This window comes from Bufo gargarizans, chromosome 2, assembly GCF_014858855.1.
Source record: "Bufo gargarizans isolate SCDJY-AF-19 chromosome 2, ASM1485885v1, whole genome shotgun sequence".
NCBI lineage: Eukaryota > Metazoa > Chordata > Amphibia > Anura > Bufonidae > Bufo > Bufo gargarizans.
In genome coordinates, this window is record NC_058081.1 from 567049949 (window position 1) to 567071609 (window position 21661).

The 21661-nt window shown below is 44.2% G+C and overlaps 1 protein-coding gene across 1 annotated transcript in view; it reads right to left on the reverse strand.

Moving 5' to 3' along the window:
• The window catches only part of LOC122928638 (trans-1,2-dihydrobenzene-1,2-diol dehydrogenase-like), a 32719-nt gene extending 24279 nt beyond the window's left edge, over positions 1-8440 (reverse strand). Inside the window, exon 1 of the mRNA XM_044281677.1 lies at positions 8295-8440. Coding sequence (XP_044137612.1) covers positions 8295-8384 — 90 coding nt within the window. The 5' untranslated portion in view covers positions 8385-8440. The remainder of the gene's footprint in view (positions 1-8294) is intronic.
• Positions 8441-21661: the final 13221 nt, after the last annotated feature.

Below are 21661 nucleotides of genomic sequence, written 5' to 3' on the forward strand. Positions count from 1 at the left end.
GGGTGAGGGGCATCCGGGCCTGCGCCTTCGACAGGGGATTGGCCAGCAGTGCTTAACACAGGGGAAGAGGAGGCAGTGGTGTGACCCGCAGACCCAGATTGTGGACCCAGGCGTTCAGCCCACTTATTAGGGTGCCTGGATGCCATGTGGCGGATCATGTTGGTGGTGGGTGAGGTTTGCTAGTGTTCATGCCACGACTAATTTTGGTACAGCACAGGTTGCAAAATACACTCTTTTGTCATCTGCACTTTCCTCAAAAAAGCGCCATACTGCGGAACACCTACCCCTTGGCAAGGTAGATTTACGCATGGGTGTGCTCATGTAACAGTTGCGGGCCTGTTTGGTGTGGGCCGACTTCTCCCTTTTGCAACCCCACTGCCTCTTCCAGTCTGTTGCGGTGCTGCGAATCCCTCCCCCTCTGTACTGCTGTCCTCACTCAGCTTTTCACCTTCCCATGTTGGGTCAGTGACCTCATCGTCAACCACCTCCTCTTCCACTTCCTCACTCTGCTCATCCTCCTGACTTGACCTAACCACAACCTCAGTGATTGACAAATGTGTCTCATCATCATCCACCTCGTGAACGAATGATTGCCATTCACCACTGTCATCTTCTTGAGACTGTGAAGGCTCAAGAGGTTGGGAATCAGGGCACAATATCTCAGGTCCCTCTTCAAGCGTGCTGGGCGAGTTGGCCAAATGTTATAGTGGCGCTGGAAAGAGCTCCTCGGAATATCTGAGTGTAGGATCACTCGTTTGGCAAGCCTCTCCATGGTGGGAGGAAGGATGATCAGATTGAGGATTCAGTTGACCAGACTCTTGGCTACAGAGACTGGACTTGGTGGAAGAGAGGGTGGTGCTTAACCAACTGGAAGCTTTATCTTCAGCAATCCAACCGACCAACTGTTCGCACTGGTCCGACTTGGACAGTGTTGTCCTGGTCTCTGCGTGCACCATCAGCATCACGCCCACTTCCCCGTCCCTTAGTGCTCGCCTTCTTCATATTAATGGTTTTGTCACTAGATGTGGCGCTGATTTTTTTTACTCTACGCTAAAGACACCGTTTACAGATGCAGGACAGTATATGTCACAGAACACCACAGAATATGGACACTATTTTAGGCCCAGATTATTGAAATCTGCAATACAGAAACTGTTTTCTGATGTAGTTTATATTTATATTTTTCACTATATTTGGGCCTGACAACCACACAAAGTGTTGAAGCACAGATCACACAATTCACGGATTACACCGTTGACAGCAAAAATGTGGACAGATTATGGGAGAAAAATTATTGTTTTCACTAATATTCTTCTTATCTCTGCCCCTAAAACAGAAGGTATTGCTGCACAGATGTCACAAGTCACTGCAGACACCTTCTATATAGCAAAAGAATCGCTATTTCGCAAAGTATAAAAATAAAAAAATGAGTACTACTTTGCAATTAAATTGCTGCCACCACACATAATAGTCCTTAAAAGGACTTTTGGGTCTTTGAAATGTTATTCACTGGCATATATTGCAATCTCCCTACACTATCTGTCCCTTCCTAAGCGCAGCTCTCCCTGACTCACAATGAGCCGAACCCGCGTCATCGGGTGCTATATAGCACCCGATGACGCGTTCCGGCCAGCCAATCACTGTAATGCCAGTAGCCAACGTGCGGGGAGGAGACTTGAGCACATGTGGTACGAGTACCGCCATGTGCCGAGTATAGCGATGCTCGAGCCGAACAGGTATTCGTCCGAACATGCTCGCTCATCACTAAAGCTGACATGCAATGCATTACAATACATAATGTATTGTAATGCATTGCAGAGGGGATCAGAGCCCTAGAAATTGAAGTCCCAAAGTGGGACAAAAAATTAAAAATCTTTTAAAAACGGTGTTTTCCATAATAGAAAAAGTAAATAAAGTTTGTAAAATAAATAAAAATAAATAAATAGAAAAACTGATATATTTAGTAATGCCGTGTCCGGCTCTATAAAAATATCTCATGACCTAACCCCTCAGATGAACACTGTAAAAAAAAAAAAAATCTGTGCTAAAAAACATTTTTTGGTCACCTTACATAGCTAAAATTTCAACACCAAACGATCAAAAAGGTGTATGCCCCCCAAAATAGTACCAATCTAACAGTCACCTCATCCCACATAAAGTGAGCCCCTACCTAAGAATTGCCCAAAAAAATAAAATAAAAAATAAGGCTCTCAGACTATGGAGACACCAAAACATGATTTTTTTTTGTTTCAAAAATGCTTTTATTGTGTTAAATGTAACAAAAATAAAAAAGTAGTCATATTAGGTAATGCCACGTCCGTAACGACCTTCTCTAAAAAAATGCCACATGACCTTAGCCCTCAGGTGAACACAGTAAGAAAAAGAAAACTGACAAAAAAAGCCACTTACAAAAAGTGTAATAGCAAGCGATCAAAAAGTCATATGCACCCCAAAATAGTGCCAATCCAAACATCATCTCATCCTGCAAAAATTATACCCAACCTAAGAAAATCACCCAAAAAAAAACAAAAAAAAAAAAACAGACAAAAAAAATTATGGCTCTCACCCTATGGAGACACCAAAAACATAACGGTAATTTTTTTTTGTTTCAAAATGATATTATTGTGTAAAACTTAAATAAATTTAAAAAATTATACATATTAGGTATTGCCACGTCTGTAACAAAGCAATTTATTGTCACCTTACATCTCAAAAAGTGTAATACCAAGCGATCCTGAACAGCCCCTACATAACCCCCCAAAAACGAGAAAAATTAACTATGGCTTTAAGAGTAATGAGACACTAAAAAATCTTTTATTTTCAAAAATGCTTTTTAATGTAAAATTGAAACAAACAACCCAAAACAATTTGGTATTGTCGCGTCCATAACAACCTGCTCTATAAAAAAAAAATAGCACATGATCTAACATGAACGTTGTAAATAACAAAAAATAAAAACATTGCCAAAACAGCTATTTTTTGTTACCTTGCCTCACAAAAAGTGTAATATAGAGCAACTAAAAATCATATGTACCCTAAAATAGTACCAACAATCCTTATCCTGTAGTTTCCAAAATGGGGTCACGTTTCATTGGGTCACTTCAAATGTAACATGGCAACTTAAAATTATCCCAGTGAAATCTGCCCTCCAAAAACCATATGGCGTTCCTTTCCTTCTGCGCGATTGTTTACGATCACAAATTGGGTGTTTCTGGAAAACTACAGAATCAGGGTAATAAATATTGAGTTTTGTTTGGCTGTTAACCTTTGCTCTGTTACTGGAAAAAATGAAAAATATGGCATAAAAGTGAAATTCAGAAATTTCATCTCCAATTTTCCTTTAATTCTTGTGGAACACCTAAAGAGTTAACAAAATTTGTAAAATCAGTTTTGAACACCTTGAGGGGTGTAGTTTCTAAAATGGGGTCATTTTTGGGTGTTTTCTATTATGTAAGCCTCGCAAAGTGACTTTTGACACCGTAACTGGTCCTTAACCATTTAATATCCGGACCATTTGCCCCCTTCCTAACCAGGCCTAATTTTGCAAATCTGACATATGTCACTTTATGTGGTAATAGCTTTGGAATGCTTTTACTTATCCAAGCCATTCAGAGATTGTACTTCATGATAGTCATAAATTTGAGTCAATATATTTCACCTTTATTTATGAAAAAGTCCCAAATTTACAAAGAAAAAAATGAAAAATTCACAATTTTCAAAGTTTCATTTTCTCTGCTTTTAAAACAGAGTGATTCCGCATAAAGTATTTATTACTTAACATGCCCCATATGTCTCCTTTATGTTGGCATCATTTTGTAAATGTCATTTTTATTTATTTTTTCACGTTAGAAGGCCTAGAATTTTAGAACCAATTCTTAAAATTTTTAAGAAAATTGCCAAAACCCACTTTTTAAAGACCAGGTCAGGTCTGAAGTCACTTTGTGGGGCTTACATAGTGGATACACTGCATACATGACCCCATTATAGAAATTACACCCCTCAAGTTACTTAAAACTGATTTTAAAAACTTTGTTAACCCTTTAGGTGTTCAACAAGAATTAAAGGAAAATGGAGATCAAATATTTAAATTTCACTTTTTTGGCAGATTTTCCATTTTAATCCATTTTATTTTCTTTAACACATCGAGGGTTAACAGCCAAACAAAACTCAATATTAATTACCCTGATTCTGCGGTTTATAGAAACAACCCACATGTGGTCGTAAACTGATGTAAGGGCACACGGCAGGGGGCGCAGAAGAAAAGGAACGCCATATGGTTTTTGGAAGGCAGATTTAGCTAAACTAGTTTTTAGATGTCATGTCCCATTTGAAGCCCCCCTGACAGTGGCGTAGCTATAGGGGTCGCAGCGTTCGCAATTGCGACCGGGCCTCTTAAGTGCGGCGGGCCCTCCCTATATTTTGCGTGGTTGCGCTGCACTTACTTGTCAGCGCGAGACCTGTGACCTCTGCGGCGGGTAACGCAGATCATAGCAGCCAGGAATTACAAGCCCGCAGGCCGCCTCGGCCCTCAAGTGAGGAGAGCGGAACAAATAAGAGTAGGTAGTCTTTTTTTTATATAAAAAAATGGCACACACCTGCCTCCGGCTTCATACGGAGGGGGGACATGAATGATGATCAGTGGTGCCGTGAGGCAGTGTATCTGAATTCAGAAGGGCCCGGACCGGCCATAATAGGGCAGCAAATAATGAGAAGCCCGGGGGCAAATGAAAATGAAATACTTGGTGGGCAAAAATCGAAATGTATAGAGGGAGTGGGCGGGGCAAAATTAAAGATATTAAGAGTCTCACTATATTTCATTTTGCCCCATTCCCTCTATATATTTTACATTTTTGGCTTTTGGCTCACAGAGTTTCATTTTCAATTTGCCCCCTCATTATTTGCTGCCCTCATATGGCCGGCGTGGACCCCCCCTTTCTGAATTCAGACACACTGCCGCATGGCACCACTGATCAACATTCATCTCCCCCCATCCCTCATATGAAGCCAGTGTGTGCCATACATAAAAAAATAAATAAAAAAATTCTCCAGTGACTAGAGTATTTTTTTTATTTTTATGTATGGTTTCATACAGAGGGGGGAGGGTATGGGTAGGGGCAGAGGCTGGGGGGGCAGAGGCTCGCGAGGGGGGCCCCAATTCAAAGTTTGCCCTGGGGCCCATAGACCTCTAGTTACGCCCCTGCCCCCTGATGCACCTTTACAGTAGAAACTCCTAAAAAAAGTGACCCCTTATTGGAAACTAGGGGATAAGGTGCCAGTTTTATTGGTACTATTTTGGGGTACATATGATTTTTTAATTGCTCTATATTACGTTTTTTGTGAGGCAAGGTAACCAAAAAATGGCACAGTTTTTATTTTTTACTTTTTACAACATTCATCTGACTGGGTAGATCATGTGCAATTTTTATAGAGCAGGTTGTTACGGATGCAATGATATCAAATATGTCTACTTTGTTTGTTTCAGTTTTACATAATAAAGCATTTTTGAAAAAAAAAGTATGTTTTTGTGTCTTCATATTCTGAAAAATACGAAGACACATAGGGGTTTTATTGCAAAAAAAAGTTGTAAAACGTAAAAAAAATTATAAGTATTTAGTATCACTGTAATCGTACTGACCCAGAGATTAAAGATATTATGTTATTTGTACCGAAAAATGAACGCCGTAAAATTTATAATGTAAAAACGCAGTGGCAGTATTGCTATTTTTCCCCATCTCCCTCCCAGGAAGAGTTAATAAAAGTTAATCAGAAAGTTATGTGTACCCCAAAATGGCACCATTAAAAACTACAATTTGTCCCATAAAAAACAAGCCCTCATAAAGCTATATAGAAAAAAGTTATAGCTCCTGGAACGAGACCATGAAAAAAGGAAGAAAAACGCTTGGTCATAAAGGCCCAAACAGGCTTGGTCATTAAGGGGTTAAATGGAGGTGATTTAAATGGACTCGCAATCCTGCCGGCTTCAGCTTCCTTCTAAAGTTTTTCCTTCACAACAATGCGGTGTAAACCAACAGATTTTAGATCATTCACTATAACACAACCTTCGCCTTTGAATTCAGGAACATGGAAACCAAAATTAAAACCCTCAAACAAGAGATTAGCTATCTCCTTGTTTGGCTAAAGCTCTAACCATGGAACCAGTCTTAACAGCCTCACCGGAGTTCAAGCTTTTAATGACTTGCTCATCTTAAAGATGTGTGCACCAGGAGTGTAGCTATAGGGGAAGCAGGGAAAGTGGCTGCTTAGTAGGGGCCCCCCAAGAGGAGGACTAAAAGATTTTGTTGTCAGGGCTGCCTCAACAGTATTATAAAATGATATCGTATACAGAGAGACACTGTAGGGAATGGACAGAGCAGCTAGCAGGCCTTGTCTGAGAGAACAGACTTGACTAGCCACAGGAGTGGGGGTTGCACAGGAGTCGGGGATTGCATAGAAGTTGCTTGGGTGGTGGGGGGGGGGCTCAGTTCAAAAATTTGCTGTGGGGCCCAGTCATTTCTAGTTACGCCACTGGTGTGCACTGCAGATTTTTGTCTAAACATTTAATTGTAGGTTAACCAGGTCATACCGCCAACGTGACAGTAAGCCTCCAAAATGATGTCAACATGTTGACTGCGTCTTTCTGCGGATTTCTCACCAGGCACTGGAGAAAAAATACTGAATTCCTGCAACCAATTGTTAAAAGACCTAACAGACATACCTCCCAACTTTAGAAAATTGCAAAGATGACAACATGTGCTGTGAGCGTAGGCTCCGTGCCCGTGCTGTGGACCACAAATAGCACACGGCCAGTGTCTGTATATTGCAGACCGGTCGTTTGCAGTCCGCAATACGGGCACAGAGCCCTTACGTTCGTGTGCATGAGCCCTTACATGTATAAATCCGTGTGGTCAGTACAAAGAACTGACACGTGATTAATTCCAAGAACCAGGGAACGTTCATTGTGTGTGGAGGAAAGGCAAGTCAGACAACAATACAGGAAAGGACTCGTAGTTGTCAGACTGTGGAATGCCCTACCCCAAGAGGTCGTAATGGCAGATACTATGTCAGCATTTAAAAAAGGGCTAGATGATTAATAGCAAATGATGTTGAGGGTTGCAATTAATTTAACCATGTCTTATAATTGATCTGTTTTTCAACCTGTTTGCCTCTGGTCTGGTTTATGTAGGATTATGGGAAATGTCAGATTACATGCTGGCCTTTCAAATATCTGATCCATCATGCAATGCAGGAACGTGGCGAGTCTACGAGAGCGGCTCTTTATACATATACTTCTGCTGATGAGGCTATTATATACGATTTATGGATGATGCTGTTATGTATAGATTACATCTTGTGTGTTCTCTGCTAATGCTGATGATTTTAGGATGACATCATCAGATACTGTATGCTCTACAGGCGTGACCTATAGATTTGGAAGGGAGTGGATACAGTAGGTGTCCATACACACATGAATTTGGCTGTGTTTTTTTTTACCTGTAAAAGATGGCAAAATAAGTGCAAGCTTTTTTTTTTAAACTGCGAAAGAAAAAAAAAAAAACTCTGTACTTTAACAAACAGATTTCCTATGAAATGAAGGTGATCTGCTGTTTTCCGTGCCATAATCGCACCGAAAAATCCTGTTAACATACCCTTAGGGGGTCTCATGCACACGACCGTGTACCGCACATGCAGTGCATTGGCGACCGCAAATTATGGTCCCCAATGCACATGCACCATTTTTTGTTGCCAGCGCTGATGGATGCAGACCCATTTAGATTGAATGGGTCCACAATCCGTCCACATCGCAAAAAAATAAAGCATGTTCTATTTTTTTGCGGTGTGGAGGCATCGACTGAAATGCCACGGAAGCACTCCATAGTGCTTTCGTAACCTTCCGCCCCTTGCCTCCGCACTGTATCTTCTGTATCGCGGACACATTCAAGCGAATGGGTCCACATGTATGAAACGGTGCGTACAGAACTGGTGCCCATATATTGTGGACCCGCTGTTTGAGGGCCACAATATGGGTGCGACCAGCACACTTTTGTGTGCATGAGCCCTTAGTGATTTGCTACATGTTCAGGTTTTCTGACGCAGTTTATGAAGCCAAAATCTGTAGAGGATTGTCTTCTTTTCATGTGGACTCAGCACCTTTGAGGGTAGAAGCCTTTTTTTGTCCACTTTCATAAAGATTGCATTGCTAATCCGAGAGATCATAGCTGTGCAAAGTTTATTGGTCATGTTACTGTAGCTCAGGTGAGTACACGCTATATACTGCTCGAGAGATCTGTACCTACCTGGTGATCCTGAGCTGGTAGAGTCTGCAGAGCTACCACAAAATCATTACTTATTTTTCCTGCAGAACAGATGCCCCATCTTGTGGCCATGGTTGAGTCACTGACTGCAGCAGATCCGGTTTCTGAGTGGAAGGGGAAACTCTGTGTCTGCATTTTATAGGACGGCCAAAAGGGAGTGTCACACAACCTGCTGATCACTGCTGGAACCAAGCCAACTTACTTCACGTCATGTAACATACTGCTGGTTCCCCAGAGTATTAGGAATCGCAGTGTGGTAATGCATTTTGGGTATTTAAAGGGTTTTTCTGGTTCCATGTAAATAAAGCTGAAACAGTCTATGATAAAAAGAAACTTTATTATATACTTTGTGCATCACTTTTTCTCACAATATTCAATATCTAATCTAATTCTGTATCTAATTGCTGTCTAATCAATATGTAATTGCTTTCAGTGAATTTGAACATGCTTGTCCCAGTTCCAGACTGGTGTAGGGGTAGAGTAGGTCCTACACCACTCCGGTGGAACTAGGGCTCAAAAATAATGCTTAACTCCATGTATTATAGCTCAGTCCCATCATCTCGTGGCTGCACAGACATTGGTCCAGCTGCGATATTATGAAGGGGCGAGCAATGCAATGCACAACAGATATGGTCACACATAGTAGGTCAGTCCATGGCACATTTGCTTGTATTCCGCAAGAGGAAAATTAACACCAAATGGTGTGGGTTTGCCGCAGAGTTCTTCCAGCGAGCCCTTGAGGAGCCAGAGCGGAGGATGGCAGTAGTAGTGGCTCCTATTATAATATAGGCTATCACAGTGGCTGTTATCTCACCGTTGCTCCCTAGCGCCAGTGCAGAGTAAGGAGGTGGCACTCTTTCTTCCATCAGGGTACCCTCTGGTTCTGGGGCTCCTGCCTGATGGTATCTGGGGTGCCCGTGATGTTAGGTGTTTTGATGGGTGTAAGGCAGAGCGTGTAAAGTGCAATGGCCGGCATATGTTGCAGGAGTCATAAAAACAGGCCAGAGGTAAAAGAATAAACCTCTTTCTTCACTGTACTGCAGTGTTGGCGTTATAGTACATCCAGCTATAGCAAACACAGTTCCAATTGTACACAGTGCATTCACAGAGTTGTCCCTAGGCCACTTCTGTGTTGTCTTGGCTGGGTGCTTTGGGCCATTGTCTTGTTGGAAGGTAAACCTTGGGCCCAGTCTGAGGTCCAGAGCACTCTGAACCAGGTTTTCATTAAGAATATTTCTGTACTTTGCTCCATTCAGTCATCCTGTCCCAGCCACTGAAAAGCAGCCCCACAACCACCACCATGCTTCACCACCATTGTTCTATTCGGAATTTACTGTAGATAGACACTGTATATAGTAACATAACATAGTAACATAAAAACATAGGGGATCATTCATTAAGACTGGTGTTTTAGACGTCGTTCTTGACCAGTACAGGATCGCCGCACGCAGGATTGCGTCTTTGCGGCGGCCCTGTTATTCCTCCTGGACGCGCCGGGGCGTCATCTCGCGAGACGACTGCAGGTAAACTAGCTGATCTCCAGCCTGCCAGTGGCGATCGTTCACTGGCAGGCTGTAGATGCGATTTTTTTTAACCCCTAAAAGGTATATTAGATGCTGTTTTGATAACAGCATCTAATATATCTGCTACCTGGTCCTCTGGTGGTCCCTTTTGCTTGGATCGACCACCAGAGGACACAGGCAGCTCTGTAAAGTAGCACCAAATATATATATATATACACACACACAGTATATCTAATATATAAAGCTGAGTGTATGTATGTGTGTATGCCCGCTAAAAGAATGAGCACCGTCGCATTTACAATCACAAAATTTGGCACACAGGTACATCAGGTGTCCGGGAAGGTTACCGTACGTACCGTTCCTTAGATATTCCCAAAAAATTCATTAGCCAATAGAAGCCTGGTCACTTGACCCTTATCAGCCAATAGAAGCTTGCAGGCCCTTAGTCTCTACATCCACACAGTTTTACACCAGGTCTCCATAATAACACAGCCATTTTCTTCACTGCTGTAGGTCAGCTTTAAAGGGGCAGGGCACTGTGGATGACACTGTTAAGGTAGTGGAGTGCTGTGGAGGTCACAGTTAAAAGGGCAGGTAGGGTGGCCATTCAGGCCAACTTCAAAAGACGGGCTTAAAAACCCCACACCAAAGCCCTGCCCCCAACCCAGTTAGGCCAGCTGCAGGGGTAGGAGGGAGGGTGACTTTCTCCCTGCAGCTCACGCTCAGACAGCACAGTGCTGCTGTCAGAGAGTGAGCTGTTCAAAAAGACATCCCTGTGTCCGCCCAGTCCCTGCACCGGACGGAGGACAGGAAGTCTGAAAGACGGACTGTCCTGCCTAAAACTGGACCTCTGGCCACCCTGGGGGCAGGCTGCTGTTGAGGTCACAGTTAAGGGGATAGTCCGCTATGGAGGTCAGAATTAAGGGGCAGTTTGCTGTAAAGGCCACTGTTAAGGGAACGGGGTGTTGTGGAAATCACTGTTAAGGGGGTGGGATGCTGTGGAGGTTACTGTTAAAGCAGGTAGGCTGCTGTGGAGGTCACTGTTAAAGGGGCGGGATGCTGTGGAGGTCACTGTTAAAGGGACGGGGGCTGTGGAGGTCTCTGTTAAGGGGGCAGGGAACGGTGGAGGTCACAGTTACGTGGATAGTTCGCTATGGAGGTCAGTCATAAGGGGCGGGGTGCTGTAGAGGTCAATGTTAAGGGGGCGGCGTGTTGTGGAGGTCACATTTTAACGGAACGGAGCTCTGTGGAGGTCACTGTTAAGGGGGCAGGTTATTGTGGAAATCACTCAACGAGACGGGGTGCTGTGGAGCAGTTTTCCCATTCTGACATTCAGTTTGGAGTTCAGGAGATTGTCTTGACCAGGACCAGAACCCTACATGCATTGAGGCAACTGCAATGTGATTGGTTGACTAGATAATCGCATTAATGAGAAATAGAACAGGTGTTCCTAATAATGCTTTAGGTGAGTGTACTTCTTCCATGTCACACTGATATTCATATCATTTTACTTTATTATGATGTGTATACTGTATTCTATAACAATTGTTGTCTTATGGATTCTATGTAGGTGCGCATTATGTCATATAAATGCTATGCTGTATTGTTACATGTATATATCATGGTTTCCAGCGGAGACAATTAGGTCTATGGATGGGAGGCATGTCGTTATGTTGGTGCCCTGTTGTTCCTCCTCCTCTTGTGTGATGTGTGCGCGCATCATCCGGCACCGCCTCTGGCACCTCGCGCCCGAGTGTCCTCACGTACGCGGCCGTCCGATCATGTGACTTTATCACGTGATGGGGGCATGTCGGCGGGCCGCAGGCCGCGGGGTAGCCGGATGCGGTTGGGCTGGATTCTCGGGCGCCAACTAGCATGCAAACCTGGGGACGAGAGAGTACTCATTTTCCATTGGCTGAAAGGCTGTAAATATCAGATTCGCAGTGATGGCGTTACTCCCTGACGAAGGCACGCCGAAGCGCGCGTTGGGGTAGTGCCATCCTGGGTTGTTCAGCACACGGTCCTTTCAGGTGAGCCTTGGTCTTTGCTATTACCTCTATGGTACTTTGACTTTGATGTCTCACCATACCTGGTCTCCATTCTGTTTTTGGTTTGTTGTTTATTTTTCATTTTTGCATTTGTCTAACAAACCATGCTCTACTGCCGTGTGGGGTCCCTTGCTGACCATTGACTCACCCATGCACTTTAGCCTATACTTGGTTCATAGGCTGGTCACTGTACCGAGTATTTTTCTGTGATCCATATGTAATGTTCTATTATTGACCTGTGTGTACTCCCAGGGTGGCGCTTTTTCTCTTCTTTCCTCTGCTCTTACTTACTTTGGCATCACATTTATTGGATTCTTTATTCATGTATTTTTAATCATGTTTCAATAAAATATATATATTTATTCTTTGGTACCATGAGCTCCATTTTCTTGTTTTTCTGCTATTGTACTCGGGAGCTTGTACCGAGTTATCCACTTTGGGTGCCCTTTGTGGTTATATTGGGTAGGCACAGTCCTTTCCCTTCCCTTGGGACACCCTGGGTCATTTTTGTCCTATGTATATGTTGAGTGTGTGTATGAGTGCATCTATGTATGTGGAGAGTGCGTCCATATATGTGGAGAATGCGTGTATGACTGCGTCCATGTATGTGGAGAGGGCATCCATGTATGTGGAGAGTGTGTGTATGACTGCGTCCATGTATGTGGAGACTGCGTTCATGTATGTGGAGAGTGTGTGTATAACTGCATCCATATATGTGGAGACTGTGTGTATGACTGCGTCCATGTATGTGGAGAGTGTGTGTATGACTGCGTTTATGTATGTGGAGAGTGTGTCTATCACTGCGTCCATGTATGTGGAGAGTGTGTGTATGACTGCGTCCATGTATGTGGAGAGTGTGTGTATGACTGCATCCATGTATGTGGAGAGTGTGTGTATGACTGCGTTTATGTATGTGGAGAGTGTGTCTATCACTGCGTCCATGTATGTGGAGAGTCTGTGTATGACTGTGTCCATGTATGTGGAGAGTGCGTGTATGACTGCGTTCATGTATGTGGAGACTGCGTTCATGTATGTGGAGAGTGTGTCTATCACTGCGTCCATGTAGGTGGAGAGTGTGTGTATGACTGCGTCCATGTATGTGGAGAGTGTGTCTATCACTGCGTCCATGTATGTGGAGAGTGTGTCTATCACTGCGTCCATGTAGGTGGAGAGTGCATGTATGACTGCCTCCATTTACGTGGAGAGTGCGTGTATGACTGCGTCCATGTACGTGGAGAGTGCGTGTATGACTGCGTCCATGTATGTGGAGAGTGCTTGTATGACTGCCTCCATGTACGTGGAGAGTGCGTGTATGACTGCCTCCATGTACGTGGAGAGTGCGTGTATGACTGCGTCCATGTATGTGGAGAGTGCGTGTATGACTGCGTCCATGTATGTGGAGAGTGTGTGTATGACTGCCTCCATGTACATGGAGAGTGCGTGTATGACTGCGTCCATGTATGTGGAGAGTGTGTGTATGACTGCGTCCATGTATGTGGAGAGTGCGTGTATGACTGCCTCCATGTATGTGGAGAGTGTGTCCGTGTATGACTGCGTCCATGTATGTGGAGAGTGTGTGTATGACTGCCTCCAGGTACAGAGGCTAAAATACTTGTGGATATGTAGAGGTAAATCAGACGGGTCTATTACAATTGCAGCGCAGGTTTTAAAGGGGTTGAGTTGAATATAAACTCCGTCAGCAACTGGAAATGTTAAAAAACAAAGTCGTGCTAAAAATGACAGTAAATACAGTAAATAAAAAGTAAAAAAATAGCCTTATCAGAAGGGTTTGCACTGGAGGAGGCGGTTTGTGAAGAAATGTGTAAGTGTGTCTATCACTGCGTCCATGTATGTGGAGAGTCTGTGTATGACTGTGTCCATGTATGTGGAGAGTGCGTGTATGACTGCGTTCATGTATGTGGAGACTGCGTTCATGTATGTGGAGAGTGTGTCTATCACTGCGTCCATGTAGGTGGAGAGTGTGTGTATGACTGCGTCCATGTAGGTGGAGAGTGTGTCTATCACTGCGTCCATGTATGTGGAGAGTGTGTCTATCACTGCGTCCATGTAGGTGGAGAGTGCATGTATGACTGCCTCCATGTACGTGGAGAGTGCGTGTATGACTGCGTCCATGTATGTGGAGAGTGCGTGTATGACTGCGTCCATGTATGTGGAGAGTGCGTGTATGACTGCCTCCATGTACGTGGAGAGTGCGTGTATGACTGCCTCCATGTATGTGGGGAGTGCGTGCATGACTGCGTCCATGTATGTGGAGAGTGCGTGTATGACTGCGTCCATGTACGTGGAGAGTGCGTGTATGACTGCGTCCATGTATGTGGAGAGTGCGTGTATGACTGCCTCCATGTACGTGGAGAGTGCGTGTATGACTGCCTCCATGTACGTGGAGAGTGCGTGTATGACTGCCTCCATGTACGTGGAGAGTGCGTGTATGACTGCCTCCATGTATGTGGAGAGTGCGTGTATGACTGCGTCCATGTACGTGGAGAGTGCGTGTATGACTGCGTCCATGTATGTGGAGAGTGCGTGTATGACTGCGTCCATGTACGTGGAGAGTGCGTGTATGACTGCGTCCATGTATGTGGAGAGTGTGTGTATGACTGCGTCCATGTATGTGGAGAGTGCGTGTATGACTGCGTCCATGTATGTGGAGAGTGCGTGTATGACTGCCTCCATGTATGTGGAGAGTGTGTCCGTGTATGACTGCGTCCATGTATGTGGAGAGTGCATGTATGACTGCCTCCATGTATGTGGAGAGTGCATGTATGACTGCCTCCAGGTACAGAGGCTAAAATACTTGTGGATATGTAGAGGTAAATCAGACGGGTCTATTACAATTGCAGCGCAGGTTTTAAAGGGGTTGAGTTGAATATAAACTCCGTCAGCAACTGGAAATGTTAAAAAACAAAGTCGTGCTAAAAATGACAGTAAATACAGTAAATAAAAAGTAAAAAAAATAGCCTTATCAGAAGGGTTTGCACTGGAGGAGGCGGTTTGTGAAGAAATGTGTAAGTGTGTGTGGGGGGCCCCGTACAAAAATTTGCTGTGGGGCCCAGTCAGTTCTAGTTACGCCTCTGCTGTGGAGGTCACTAATAAAGGGGAGGGCGCTTTGGATGTTACTGTTAAGGGGGCAGGCCACTGTGGAGGTCACTGTTAAAGGGGCGGGGTAATGTAGATGTCACTGTTATGGAGGATACTGTTGATATCTTTTAACAACACGCACAAACTATAGAAATAGAGGAAATATACCCGTGTGAAGCCGGGTCCTTCTGCTAGTATAGATATAAGGTTCACACCACCAGGAGCCATGTTTCATGTTTGTCATTGGGGCTGCTGCCATTTTAGCCATTGTTAAAGCAGCTCAGGTTTCACTGGCAGCTCTTCAGAGCAGTTTGTGCAGGCACCAGCATGCTGACTAGCAGAAGCCTTTTTCAGCACCATGCCTGAACTCCTCTTCTACAGCGCTCAGCCTCAGATGACCAGTTCTGCAGTTGAACAGATTGTGTGGAGGTGGAGCAAGAATGTACTTCTTGCTGCAGCTGCAAGAGTCAGGCAGGGGCTGTGAAAGGATCAGTGCTTCCTGAAACATGGAAGAGAAGTCTGCTGACCTGCCTGCACTGGATAAGTCGTCAAGCCCCTCACCCTTCAGTCAGTTCACGGTAAGTGCACTGCAGCGCATCGGTGACAGCCAAAGGCCTCTTATGTCACTGTCATGCAAGGATCTAGCTGATGGGGGGTTTGGGTGGCCATGGGTTCCCTGGCGGACTTGGGCCCCAGGTGGCCACCCAAACCACTCATATTGCAGTCCACCATTGATTCCTCCTCTGCTCTTCCAAACTCCTCGGGTTCAACACAGTCTCAGGTCTTTGGTTCTGCCTGAATCTGCAACTGGAGATCAAGGGCAAAAACATCTTGCACCGCACCTTTTGATAAAAATTAAGCAAGTTTTAATGGTCAAACGTACTTTTAAATAATCCCACAACATGCACTGAGCTGAACAAGTATAAAAATTTATAAAACAAAAAATCTACCCTCCATTTCCTTCTGACTGGTTTTCGCTGTTCTGGCTTCATCGAGGGACAGGATACGGAGCTATCTTTCACATGATAAAGCTTCATGAAAGGGTGGTGAGAACTTTTATGGCCCTTTAACTTTGTTATACAAAGAGCTCCAGGACATTGATTTTATTTTCTTTGCAGTCATTAATTTTTCCTAGACTACAGGGACCAGGTCCCCTGTGGTAGCTCATAGTAGATTCTAATACTGTCTCATTATATATTATGAACCACATTTCAAGTAAAATACCCACTGCATGTGGATGAGATTTGTTACAATCTCATCCACTTTGAACCTACTGTATGCAGTGTGGATTTTCCACATGTGTGGCTGTACCCTTACACTTGTTGAACACAGAAATTCCAATCTGTATTCCTCCAGATAGGTGTCTATACAGATGCAGTGACATCATTTACCACCATTCAAACAACACAATTGCATGGGGCCCCTGGGAGGCAGGTCAGTGACAGTGTCACAACTTTCAACATTTGTGGACAGGACATTCAGGATCACTATTCTTGGTGGTGGCCAGTTTAACTGTATGCTGCCAGCTTCATGCTGAACAGCATATTTCTCAATGTATTTACACTAGATACCTGGCTTAAATACATTGATAAATCTCCGCCGTACAGCTCTAAATCTCATGCTTCCCTTCACATAAGGGCTCTTTCACACTTGCGTTCTTTTCTTCCGGCATAGAGTTCCGTCGTCGGGGCTCTATGCCGGAAGAATCCTGATCAGGATTATCCTAATGCATTCTGGATGGAGTGAAATCCGTTCAGGATGCATCAGGATGTCTTCAGTTCAGGACCGGAACGTTTTTTGGCCGGAGAAAATACTGCAGCATGCTGCGCTTTTTGCTCCGGCCAAAAATCCTGAAGACTTGCCGCAAGGCCGGATCCGGAATTAATGCCCATTGAAAGGCATTGATCCGGATCCGGCCTTAAGCTAAACGTCGTTTCGGCGCATTGCCGGATCCTACGTTTAGCTTTTTCTGAATGGTTACCATGGCTGCCGGGACGCTAAAGTCCTGGCAGCCATGGTAAAGTGTAGTGGGGAGCGGGGGAGCAGTATACTTACCGTCCGTGCGGCTCCCTGGGCGCTCCAGAGTGACGTCAGGGCGCCCCACGCACATGGATGACGGGAGCCGCATGGACTGTAAGTATACCGCTCCCCCGCTCCCCACTATTACTATGGCAACCAGGACTTTAATAGCGTCCTGGCTGCCATAGTAACACTGAATGCATTTTGAAGACGTCCGTCTTCAAATGCTTTCAGTACACTTGCGTTTTTCCGGATCCGGTGTGTAATTCCGGCAAGTGGAGTACACGACGGATCTGGACAACGCAAGTGTGAAAGAGGCCTAATACATTACAAAACTGTCTGCCTGTAGCAACTACTAGAGGGAGCTCGGTGCAATTACAGTGACTGTAATCTGTTTGCACTGAGCTCACCCTAGAGGTGGTTGCATGAAATTGTAGTGTTTTCTTGTCCAGAAGAAATTAAGGCCCCATGGTAGTCATGTAGTCTTGCACCACTGAAGGTACGCCACTGCCAGTATGTCTTTGGAGTGTGGGAAGAAACTGGAGTTCCTGGAGGAAGCCCACACAAAACTGGGATGAAAATACAAAGTGCATGCAGATGATGTCCTGGTTGGATTCAAATCCAGGACCCCAGCTGTCCAAGACAACAGTGCTAAGCACTGAGCAGCAGTGCTAATTATAATGATGTTGTATGTGTGGATATTAGAGAGTCTCACTACTCACATTATCCTTGTCGCTAATTGGGTTCACAATCTAAACACTGATACAGAGGAACATAACCACCACTAAAGCTGACCCATGTACTCAAGAGGATTTGGCTCTGGTCATTATCTACTGGATACCATTCTAGATCTTTCTTTGCCTCTAGGTACTGCAGCACCTAAGGGGGCACCTAAATGAGGAGGTGAGGGGGCACCTAAATGTGAAGAGAACCTGGGAGAAAGGAGCATTAAGTAAATGAGTTTGATATGGAGTTTGAATTGATTTTTTTTTGTCTGCTCTGGGATCTGGATTAATTTTGTAGCTTCTTCTGGTGTCTGGACTAATTTTAACATCTAATCTTAGGTCTGATTTTTGGTGTCTGGAATAGGGGGTTGAATTCATTTTAGGGTCTTGCCAGTGGTTTAAATTAATTGTAGTGACTAGTGTGGGGTACCGGGCATATAGGGCAATATATTAAATCTCTAGGGGTATATATGGTGGCTCAGTATACTTTATCTCCAGGGACATATGCATGGCACCCTATATATCTGGTACACAGTAGGTTGATAATTATCAGGCCATGCTAGAAGTACATTTACCACAACCCAGCTAAGGCTCTAAGGGTCCACTTGAAAGTTTGCTTTGGAGCCCAGCAATTTCTACTTAAAATATGGTTTCCATTAAAGACATTTATTGCAAGCATGCTCATCTGTTTACATAACTCCCATAGAAACTAATATAGAGTGAGTTGGACATATGTATATCCACCTCTCCACTAATTCACTACCTAGATGTGGTGTCCAATACACATGATAAGTAGTAACCTGACTGTGCACCTACTGTATGATTGTCAAAATTCACATTTTTAATTTATAGCAGAAACATCTGAGTGTTAATACCAGCTCCAGCCATCAAGGTCCTTTCAAGAGCTGGCCATCTGGCATAATTGGTTTGAAGGGCTTTGTCTGTCAGAGCTCAAGAGTTCTGCTTAGGAGATGAGTGAACCTTCCAGAAGGACATTGCTGCAGAATTCCACCAATTAGGCCTTCATGGTAGAGTGGTCAACAGATGTCACTGCTCACGACATTCCACTTGGAGTTTGTCAAAAGACACTTAAAGAGCTCTCAGGCCATGGAAACAAGATTAGGCTATTTGGTCTTACATTTAAAAAGCTGTTGGCTAAATGAGCATTCAGCCACCAGCTCTCTATTGACTCTCTCACAACTCCCTCATAACACACAAGTTTAACACATCTAGGGGCGGACTGGCCATTGACCCTGCAGGGAAATTTTCCGGAGGGCCGATGCCCATGGGACTACCCAAGGCCTCTTCATGGCTGCCAGCCGGGTACTTAACAATCTGATGCTCTCAGCATTAATTAATACAGCATATCGGGTACTCATGGTACTGGCCAAGGGTTGCAGATGCCCTCCTCAGGACAGTAATATTGGTGAATACTATGGTGAGGATGGCAATGTTTTGTACTGCACTGTGTATTTAGTTCTGCTGGGGCAGTATTTTGTGCTGCACTACAGTGTTGCTGGCCCTGCCTACTTCTGCTGTCCCTGCCTACCTGTGTTGCTCCATCTTTTGTCAATTTGGATTCACGAACAACATGGGGCCACTTTTATTTTTTTCTCCAGGGCCACTTTAACCTGTAGCCATATATGTACAGTGCTGGGAAGTGTTTCTGAAATCCTAGTGCAGTATAGCTACGGCGCGCTGATCGGGGAGGCGCAGGAGCTGCGCCCGCCCGATCAGCTGCAGGGGTCCCACAGTGAACACGCTGATGCCGGCGCACTAACCCTCGCAATGCCTCAGTCAGCGCTGACCACAGCATGTGCGGTATCCTGACGGGTCACGGATGTCCATCAGGTCCCTGCGCTGCTGTGAGGGAGACTTGATGGCTGGGACAGCAGCCCAATGCCTCACAAAAAATGTAATACCAAGCAATCAAAAAGTCTTATGTACCTCAAAATTGTACCAATGAAAAAAATTAACCCCCATTAAGACAATCACTCAAAAAATAAAAACCGATGGCACACGTAAACCAATCCATCAAAATCTGCGCTGCAATAGCCATATGGCACTCCTTCCATTCTGAATTCGGCCCCCACAGCAGTTTACCACTATATATGAAAAACATTCTGTTTTCAGGAAAAAATGGGTACCAAATTATGGGGTGCTTTTTCTCCTGTTACCCCTTGTGAAAATGAAAAATTTGGGGCTAAAGTAACGTTTTATTGGAAGAAACTAAATTTTTCATTTTCCAAATTCCGTAAAACGCTTATGGGGTCAGTACTCAGTACACCCCTTAATATATTCTTTAAGGGGTGTAGTTTCCAAAATGGGGTCACTTTCTGAGGGTTTCCACTGTAGGGGTATGTTCCTAAAAACCATTCTAGTAAAATCTGCCTCCAAAATCCATAAGGCGCTCCTTTCCTTCTGACCACTGCTACGTGCCAATAGAGCAGTTTACCACTACATACAGGGGTACTTCTGTAAACTGCAGAATATGAGTAATGTATATTGATGTTTATTTTGCTGTTAACCCTTGCTGTGTTGCAATAGAAAAAAATTTGATTAACGTAAAAAAATCAACCCAAAAAATAAAATTGTGAAATTTCACCTCCATTTTCCTTTAATTCTTGTGTAACACCTTTAGGGTTAACAAGGGTTCGAGGGGTGTCGTTTCTAAAATGGGGTAATTTATGGGTGGTTTCCTCTACGTTAGCCCCTCAAAATCACTTTATATCTAAACTGGTGGTTAAAAAAATGGTGTTGGAAACTTTGTTGAAAATGTGAAAAATTCTAAGCCTTCTAATGTCTAAAATTATGGCAATTTAAAGCAGACATATGGGGAATGTCGATTGATAACTATTTTATGAGGTATTACTATCTGACTTAAAAGTCGAGAAATTCAAATTTAGAAAATTGTGAATTTTTTTAAAAAAAGGTAAATTTTGGATTATTTTATAAATAATGGTGAAATATATCAAGTCATATGTATCACTGTCATGAAATACAATGTGTCACGAGAAAACAATCTCAGAATGGCTTGGATAAGTATGTGTATGTGTATTTGGTGGGGAGAAAGCTTCTGTCAGACACTTCTGAGGATTGGGTGAAAATATTGATTTGGCCCTATCCTTCTCCCAACAACATTATCTGTCAGGAAAGCTCCCCATACACAGTAAACTGTCAGGGGGGCCTGCTGCTCTCGCTGGGTCCAGACAACATTACACTATTGTGTATGGGGAGTTTAATGTGTCTTGTCTGCATGAAACATGGTGCTGCTCATTTTCTGGCTATCCTTAGGCCTTTTTCATATGTCAACGAATCACAGACGTGTCCTGTCTGTGGTCTCTATGGACAGCACATGTACCCATTGACTTTAAAGTGTGTATCAGTGGTGTTCCACGGAGCGTGGATCTGTGGTTTCAGATCCCTCACACCCATTATAGTCAATGGGTTTGTGAAAGGATGCCATCCATGTTTGGTCCATGGTTTTCACAGATCGTTGGTAGGAGATGCTCTGGAAACCAATTTTCAGCCTAGCAGTGTCCGTGGAATATGGATGACGCACGGAGAGACATAAAAATAGCTGATTCAAAGCTCCCTATCCAACCTGACAGCGCTTGAGATGATCTGCAGGGACGAATGAGAAAAGCATTTCCAAATGCAACTGTTTCAGGATTGAAACATCATAGCCGAGAAGCAGGCCACTATTTACAGGCACCACTTATGCTGCCCTGGGCACTGATAAAGAACTTGCCCTTTTACGCAGTATAGGCTACTTTTACACTAGCGGCACGGACCTCCGGCAAGCTGTTCCGTCGGGTGAACAGCCTGTCGGATCCGTCCTGCTGCTAGTGAACGTGTGCCCCCAGACTGCCGCTCCATCCCTATTGACTATAATGGGGGCGGAGCGGAGTTCCGGCGGAGGCACGGCAGCGCAC